The 8,865-nt window shown below is 47.8% G+C and overlaps 1 protein-coding gene across 1 annotated transcript; it reads right to left on the bottom strand.

The window, feature by feature from the left end:
• Window positions 1-586: 586 nt before the first annotated feature.
• Window positions 587-5,044, bottom strand: LOC143986665 (uncharacterized). The gene is made up of 3 exons (XM_077485071.1): window positions 4,644-5,044; window positions 3,745-4,308; window positions 587-628 (listed from the first exon to the last, which is right to left on the bottom strand). The coding sequence occupies exons 1-3, from the start codon at window positions 4,803-4,805 to the stop codon at window positions 587-589; spliced, it is 768 nt and encodes a 255-aa protein (XP_077341197.1). The 5' UTR covers window positions 4,806-5,044.
• Between the last annotated feature and the right edge of the window lie 3,821 nt (window positions 5,045-8,865).

Genomic DNA, 8,865 nt, shown 5'->3' with positions numbered 1-8,865 from the left:
GTGGATATAGGGAGGGTTAGAATTGGGTTTACAAGGAGGGTTATTCTTGAGGATATAGGGAGGGTTAGTATTGGGGTTACAGGGAGAGTTATTCTTAGGGGTATAGGGAGGGTTTGTATTAGGGTTACAGGGAAGGTTATTCTTGGGGATATAGGGAGGGTTCGTTTTGGGGTTACGGGGGGGTTATTGTTGGGGATATAAGGAGGGATAGTATTGGGGTTACAGGGAGGGTTATTCTTGGGGATATAGGGAAGGTTAGTGTTCGGGTTACAGGGAGGGTTATTATAGGGGAAATAGGGAGGGTTAGTATTGGGGTTACAGGGAGGGTTATTACTGGGGTTACAGTGAAGGATGTTCTTGGGGATATAGGAAGGTATAGTATTGGGGTTAATGGGAGAGTTATTCTTGGGGATATAGGGAGGGATAGTATTGGGGATATAGGGAGGGATAGTATTGGAGTTACAGGGGCGGTTATTCTTGGGGATATAGGGAGGGATGGTATTGTGGTTACAGGGAGGGTCAGAGAGAGCTATTGAGCTATATAGTAAACAGCAGGCTTTTTTTCAGCCAAGTTGCTTAGGATAGCCTAGAAAATACTTGAAAAGGAGCTGAGTGCTCCACTTCCTGGCTGTAAATGAGAATACAAAATAATCCTATCATTTTACAAAAAATATATATTATTCAAAAGTGCTTAACAAAATCCATACACAAACGCATTACTTTTGGTTTACATTTTATTCCAATTTACACAGCAGATTTCTCCCTGGAGACACAAAGCAGTAAGCAGTTGAGGCAGCCATCTTGGCAATTGCATGCACCAGATCTGGTGGGGAACTTGAGTTAGGCGATATAAGTTCCACCTCTTGTTCTGACTCCTGCACAGGTTTGCTTTGGTCAAACATTTCTTCTGGTGTGCTTGGCATATTCACTTCACAGCTTTCAGGGATCAGTGTTTCTGGTGATGGGCTCTCATAGTTACATAGTTAGTAAGGTTGAATAAAGACACCAGTCCATCCTGAGTGAGTACGCACTCACATCAGTCCCTACCATCAAGGATTTCAAGGATATCACCAATTTCTTGGACAGAAGCCAATTAACCTACCAGCATGTCTTTGGAGTGTGGGAGGAAACCGGAGTACCCGGAGGAAACCCACGCAGGCACAGGGAGAACATGCAAACTCTGAGCAGGTAGTGTCATGGTTGGGATTTGAACCAGTGACGCTTTTTACTGCTAGGCGAAAGTGCTACCCACTACACCACTGTGCTGCCCGAATATAAGAAAAACAAATATAATAAACGCACACCGAATATATTAAACGCACACCGAATATAAGAAAACGCACACCGAATATAAGAAAACGCACACTCCATCTCACAGCAACCAGATCCTCTGGAAGGAGCAGGACACTGTCCCCACCCAGACTGAGAATGGACCCTGCCTGCTGCTGGCCGTCATGAACACCATGCTGGCATGGAAGGTAACGTACCGAGCATCACACACAGCTTCCCATAGACAGGCACTGCAGACTGGGACATGGTACACAGGAGGGGCTGCAGACAGGAACGGGGCTAGAGATCTCTCTCTCCACCTTCCTCCCTCCCCCCTCTCTCCCCCTCCCCCCTCCCCTCTCTCCCCCTCTCTCCCCTCTCTCTCTCCCACTCCCCCTCTCTCTCTCTTCCTCCCCTCTCTCTCTCCCGCTCCCCCTCTCTCTCTCTTCCTCCCCCCTCTCTCCCGCCTTCCCCCCTCCCCCCTCTCTCTCTTCCCCCCTCTCTCTCTCTTCCTTCCCCCTTCTCTCTCTCCCTTCCCCCCTCTCTCTCCCTTCCCCCCTCTCTCTCCCTTCCCCCCCTCTCTCCCTTCCCCCTTCTCTCTCTCCCTTCCCCCTTCTCTCTCTCCTCCCTCTCTTCCCCTCCCCCTCTCTCTCTCTTCCCCTCCCCCTCTCTCTCTCTTCCTCTCCCCCTCCCTCCCTCTTCCTCCCCCTCTCTTCCTTCCCCTCCCTTCCCCTCCCCCTCTCTCTCTTCCTCCCTCTCTCTTCCTCCCTCTCCCTCTCTCACTCCCTCTCTTCCCCTCCCCCCTCTCTCTCTCCCCCGCTCCCTCACTCTCTTTCCCTCCCTGTCACCCTCCCTCACTGCGCTGGGATCCCCCCACTCTCCTTCCTCTGTGGATGTGGAATGATTCAATGACACCCCTTCCCATTCTCCCAAGGCAAAGGAGGAAATCCTAGAGGGCTTGTCACCTGTCCCAGATGTTGTATTGGCTGCATATGTCTGAGGAGGGTGCCCTGGAGGTGGTGCTGATCGCCTGTGGGCTAGATCCACGCATCTTTCTGCAGCCATTTTTACTTGCTTGAATTTTTTTTTATCCATTATGGGCGTGAGTGGGGCCTCGTGTCTAAATTTTGCCTAAGGCCTCACAAAGCCTAGAGCCGCCTCTGCCCCTGGCTCTATGACATTGTTATGAGCCTCTTCATGGTACATCGGCCACGGTGTAAACACATTCTCCTGGCAGTATGCCGTTGGGAAGAAGTTCTGTGGTGGCTGCTGAATCTGGTACCCAAAGTCATTGATGTAATTCTGCTCCCCTGGCTCTATGACATTGTTATGAGCCTCTTCATGGTACATCGGCCACGGTGTAAACACATTCTCCTGGCAGTATGCTGCTGGGAAGAAGACCTGTGGTGGCTGCTGAATCTGGTAGCCAAAGTCATCAATGTAATTCTGCTCCCCTTGCTCTATGACATTGTTATGAGCCTCTTCATGGTACATCGGCCACGGTGTAAACACATTCTCCTGGCAGTATGCTGCTGGGAAGAAGTCCTGTGGTGGCTGCTGAATCTGGTAGCCAAAGTCATCGATGTAATTCTGCTCCCCTGGCTCTATGACATTGTTATGAGCCTCTTCATGGTACATCGGCCACGGTGTAAACACATTCTCCTGGCAGTATGCTGCTGGGAAGAAGTCCTGTGGTGGCTGCTGAATCTGGTAGCCAAAGTCATCGATGTAATTCTGCTCCCCTGGCTCTATGACATTGTTATGAGCCTCTTCATGGTACATCGGCCACGGTGTAAACACATTCTCCTGGCAGTATGCTGCTGGGAAGAAGTCCTGTGGTGGCTGCTGAATCTGGTAGCCAAAGTCATCGATGTAATTCTGCTCCCCTGGCTCTATGACATTGTTATGAGCCTCTTCATGGTACATCGGCCACGGTGTAAACACATTCTCCTGGCAGTATGCTGCTGGGAAGAAGTCCTGTGGTGGCTGCTGAATCTGGTAGCCAAAGTCATCGATGTAATTCTGCTCCCCTGGCTCTATGACATTGTTATGAGCCTCTTCATGGTACATCGGCCACGGTGTAAACACATTCTCCTGGCAGTATGCTGCTGGGAAGAAGTCCTGTGGTGGCTGCTGAATCTGGTAGCCAAAGCCATCAATGTAATTCTGCTCCCCTGGCTCTAAGACATTGTTATGAGCCTCTTCATGGTACATCGGCCACGGTGTAAACACATTCTCCTGGCAGTATGCTGCTGGGAAGAAGTCCTGTGGTGGCTGCTGAATCTGGTAGCCAAAGTCATCGATGTAATTCTGCTCCCCTGGCTCTATGACATTGTTATGAGCCTCTTCATGGTGCATCGGCCATGGTGTAAACACATTCTCCTGGCAGTATGCCGTTGGGAAGAAGTCCTGTGGTGGCTGCTGAATCTGGTAGCCAAAGTCATCGATATAATTCTGCTCCCCTGGCTCTATGACATGGTTATGAGCCTCTTCATGGTACATCGGCAACGGTGTAAACACATTCTCCTGGCAGTATGCCGCTGGGAAGAATTCCTGTGGTGGCTGCTGAATCTGGTAGCCAAAGTCATCGATATCATTCTGCTCCCCTGGCTCTTTTAGGTTCATATGAGCCTCCTCATAATCCATTGGCCAGGGTGTGAAGAGATTCTCCTGTCTGACTGCTGGTGATGGCTGAAGAAAGACCATTTGCTCTGCCAATTGTTGAAGAGCCGCCTTATAATGGTTCTCCATTGGATTTGATACTGGTCCATGGATGTTCAGTGGTAATATTGGAGACCTGTCCATTGGTTCCTCCTTCTGACACTCACTGTCATCACTACAGTCAGCAAAATTAGGCTTCTTCTCTGGCGATAATGGTGGATGTGAAAATAAGTCCATTGGTGACATCTTCAGACTGTCGCTCATGTATGAAAAGCCTGTGAAATACTCCTGCTCATATCGTGATATTGGAGCCTCCCAGGCCAGGTAGTTGATATACTCATTCAAGGGCATGCTGTTATTTGATGGTTCCTCACAAATCTAGACAGAGAAAAAGACATTCATTACTGCTTCTAATTGATACAGAGAGTGGTAACAAAGTATGGTGAACCCCACACCCAAAGTGCAGCAGATTTCACCAAGTAGGCTCCTTCCACCCTAGCTCCCTCTAGTGGTCAGATAACATACACAATAATTAACTCCAATAATGAACAGAAATCATTCAGACCCTACTGTATGATTATATAGTGATCACGAATTCATAGACAGGTCTGAAAAGTCTGTTTAAAACAAATGTCTTAGATGGTGAGGAGCCTGCTGCTGAAAATCTCCCCTCCCCGTCCAATGTCTTTGGACTCTATTATCTGTATACTTACTGGTTCGGATTTAGGTGGCATTGCTTTTTTTCGCTCTAACTCTGCCCAGTCGATGGTCTTGAAGAACGGATTGTTCCTGATGTCACTGACTAGATGGTTTCGTTCCTCTTGGTCTTTCCACAGAAGCTGTAATGAAGAATGAAATATAATGAGATGCTGCATGACCAATAACAATATCTGAGCAATAGAGGAGCTTAAGGCTCTCTGTAACTTACCTTAACTAAGAGGTTATGGAGGTCAGGGTCCATACCCTCCTCATAATCTGGCTCCATTTCAAGAATATTCGTCTTTATTTCTTCCCAGTCCTCCGTGGTGTAGAAGGGATGTTTCCCAAACGCCATCTCGTATACTATGACTCCAAGGGAGAAATAGTCAACCATACTGAAATAATACATTTTTTGCAAGACCTGTAGAAACATAAGAGAAAGAGGGATGAGCACATTGTCAGACCAGGCAGAGGACAGAGATGACAACATAGCGACATATGTGATGTATAAAGCTCATGCATGACTAAAATTGCAGTGAAACGGCATCAAACTGAAGTGGAGCTTGCGAATATTGGAGGTGGGGCTTAAACAGGATGTATAGTCAAAACCCCTTTTTTTTTTTTTTTACGTGTCGGATAAAATAGAAAGGGATTAAACACTCTGGGGCTTTGCCTAGAGGTGCCCTTTAATTGCCCCAATTAAAGTAGGTGGATGAAGGTATACTGACCCCAATAGCTCAATTTTCACAAGCGCTCCCCATGTTAAAGAGGAGAAGGGAAACAGTGGGTGAGCAGTTACTGGAGGTTTTACCCCATTCATATGTGTGAAATGGGCCAGGCAGATGAATCCATCTACACTCGGCCTCAATGTCCCCTACAAAGAAGCCCCAACACTGCTCCATGACTCAGAACTTCCCAGCTTTTGTTGGGGATATTGTTCTAGCCTGGAAACCCATTAAAAGCAACCGGGTCACCAGTGGAGACATTCTCTATTTAGTGGAAGTGGAGCACCCCTTTATCTCTTCTCCATATCCAACCATAATAATGGGTATATCTTGATAAATGTTCTAATTAAATCTGATATCGGGAGCATACTTACTTCTGGAGCCATGTAGATTGGTGTCCCTGTATGTTCGTTACTTCTCTTAGCCTGGGTGACTCCCTTCGCTGACAAGCCAAAATCCGCAACTCTGGCATGGCCAGCGTTGTCTAACAGGATATTTTCTGGCTTGAGATCTCTGTGAACGATCTCTTTGTCATGCAGGAATTGCAGGCCGCAAATAATTTCCGCTGTTAGGTTTCTGATGGAGAGAGAAATACATGGATTAGCATCAAAAATCATCACACACCAGTTAATGGTAAAGATAAAGTGAGTTCTCCCTATAGTACATAGGGGTATAGATGGATGGGATCAGCTGGAGGGGCCTGGATAGGTCACTGCCTGTTCTCAGTGGTCAGCCTCCCCCGACTCCAAAGTGACCCTGACAAACTTACCTTAAGGTGTCCAGAGGAAGTGGAGCTGAATTTCTTATCAGGTCGGAGAGATCTCCTCCGCACAGAAACTCCATAACAAAGGCCAGATGGTTCTGTGAAAATAGGAAAAACAGGTTACGTTATAGACATTGAAGTTTTCACTTTGTGAAGGAATATATGAAGACACGCACACCAGCAGAGAGTGCAGTGTGGCATCTTTACTAAATGCTTCCTGGGGAGGAACTCAGGAAACCCAGACAGAGAAGAATATTAGACCGCCATTGCTGGAAGACCTTTACCACAATACTAGTTTTGTCAAGTTGTTATGGTGGCCCAATGACTTCTATATTTTGGCTTCCCATCCTGAAAGATGTATGTCGATCAGGAGTCCTGATTTCTCCTGCCTTGCCAGTTGTAGACGTGTTCTGACTCAGTGACTCAAAGTTTTAAGGCCAGAGATAGCCAGGCAACTAGTAATGTCTGAAGTCAGTAATGGCGGCCTCTCAGTATGTGGTTTCTTGAAGGAAAGCCTCTACTCTGTACAGTTTATGTCACTAAGCTCCAGCCTTGTAGGAAGCACTCTAGAGACTTCTTCTTTCACCTTTACTGCATTGTCCTGATCAATAGCCAGAGCCCTCAGAAGAACCTGATGTGGGACACAAGTTAAGCTTTCTTCTGCCTCCTCCAATTCAGCACTTAGTGCCTGAAGGACTAGATGACGGGTCTGAACACTGTCATCTCATGGGGCAGGGGGATGCTTTGCCATGTGTAAGTTTTGACTACCAAAAAAAGTCACCATTTGCATAACTATTGTAGGCAGTCTGGATCAATAGTGGAGCGCAATACAGGAAAGAGAAGAAGAAATTGGGAGATTAAAAGACTTACGTTTGTTTGGAAAGATCCATAAATATGGGTGATGTATGGGCACTCTCTGCCTTCTTCCAGAATCCATCTTTCTGTGAGTGCCATGCAGGGTCCACATCTCAGTAGTTTTCTCTTTGAGATGAACTTTACCGCCAGCTTTTGGTTAGTGGCTGGATGGGTGGCCAACACCACTTTCCCAAAGCTCCCTTCTCCAAGTTCCTCATGGAAGGTGAAGGTTTCAGCATATAGTTTCCCGATACTGCAGGATGGGACCAGTTCAGATGTCTTCTTGTTCATGGTGGGGATGGATGAAAGTGAACTCCACACAGACATTTTGTCTCCAAGATATGAAGGGACCAGAGGTGATGACTCACTTATTTTGCACTTTGGAGGTTGTTGTTGCTTCATAAAGTTGGCAAATGAAGCCCAAAATTTGTTTTCAACCTCACCATTAGAAGGAGTGAGTGAATTTTGCTGGTTCTCATTAACTGTATCCAGTTTAATCTCACTGGTGGATGGAACCAGTGCAATTTGCTCACCCTCAATGGTAGATGGGGAGACTGCACTTGGTTGGTCCTCCACAGTCATAGCCAGTGTTGCCTCATTGTCACTGGTGGATGGAACCAGTGCAGTTTGCTCACCCTCGATGGTAGATGGGGAGACTGCACTTGGTTGGTCCTCCACAGTCATAGCCAGAGTTGCCTCGTTGTCATTGGTGGATGAAACCAGTGCAGTTTGCTCACCCTCAATGGTAGATGGGGAGACTGCCCTTGGTTGGTCCTCCACAGTCATAGCCAGAGTTGCCTCGTTGTCATTGGTGGATAGAACCAGTGCAGTTTGCTCACCCTCGATGGTAGATGGGGAGACTGCACTTGGTTGGTCCTCCACAGTCATAGCCAGAGTTGCCTCGTTGTCATTGGTGGATAGCACCAGTGCAGTTTGCTCACCCTCAATGGTAGATGGGGAGACTGCACTTGGTTGGTCTTCCACAGTCATAGCCGGTGTTGTTGGCTCTCTGTCACTGGTGGATGGAACCAGTGGGTTGTCCTCCCCCTCCAAGGTGGGGGTGGTGACACTGGGAGATGATGGATCATATTCTCCTGGAGAGAGAAAAAAATGTTTTAATTCTTTCTGTTTTATAAACATACAAATCTTTAGACATTAAAATATATTTTCTTATTGTGCATTTATAACTTCTATATATACATAGACACCCCTCCCCCCCGGGAGTTCATTCTCAGCTCCTGGCTTTTTGTGCCAGAACAAGTGTACCGTAAAGTGCTTTAAAAAGCCCACATAACTTCCCTAACAGCTATTCACCCCCCAAATGTCATGATTTCTACCAAGAGATACCAATCCTAATGTGATATCTCACTGGGCTGAGATCTCGGTGCCAAAGACCACTGATCTTCTACAGGGGGAGCCCATTGTGGTTTATTATGTATGCTGCCTGTTTAGTAGTCCTTGTTTTGTAATGATGCTTCCTCTCAATTCAATGTCGTCATTCTGCTAAATCCTAAATATATATATATGAGCGCGTCACTAGCTACGTTGACTGCCACCAGATGCCATCAGGTGTCCCAAGCGGAGTCTGTCCTTACATCAGGTGCCCCATCAGAGGTACCTTCCTCACATCTGTGTCCATCAGCGGAGCCAGTGGCGAACTAAGTGGGGGGCGGGGGCGGGCCGCCCCGGGTGCCACACATTGGGGGGGTGTCAGGCCGGCGTCCTCCCCCTCCGCAACTGAAGAGGAGACAGCGCCGTGGGTTCGCAGCCCACACAGAGAGAGCCCGAGGCACTGGCAGTGGGCGGCATTGCAGGGGGGAGGTGCGAGCAGCACCCGAGTGGAGTGACACCTGTCGGCTCAGTGATCTAGGACCCGGTGGCCGGCGCAACAAT

The sequence above is a fragment of the Lithobates pipiens genome, unplaced genomic scaffold (genome assembly GCF_037356315.1).
Source record: "Lithobates pipiens isolate NorthernLeopardFrog02 unplaced genomic scaffold, aLitPip1_a1.2 Scaffold_18, whole genome shotgun sequence".
Taxonomy (NCBI): domain Eukaryota; kingdom Metazoa; phylum Chordata; class Amphibia; order Anura; family Ranidae; genus Lithobates; species Lithobates pipiens.
Note: the sequence above shows the minus strand (reverse complement) of the source record. Positions and strands in the feature narration are given on the sequence as shown.

What these genes read in the sequence shown, in the direction of transcription:
- LOC143986665 (XM_077485071.1), bottom strand. Translation starts at nt 4,805, where the DNA reads ATGCAGCATCTCATTATATTTCATTCTTCATTACAGCTTCTGTGGAAA. An exon ending in TGCCACCTAAATCCGAACCA is followed by an intron (nt 4,309 to 4,643) that starts GTAAGTATACAG and finishes TTCTCTGTCTAG; the next exon opens with ATTTGTGAGGAACCATCAAA. An exon ending in ATGAAGAGGCTCATAACCAT is followed by an intron (nt 629 to 3,744) that starts GTCATAGAGCCA and finishes TCTCATTTACAG; the next exon opens with CCAGGAAGTGGAGCACTCAG.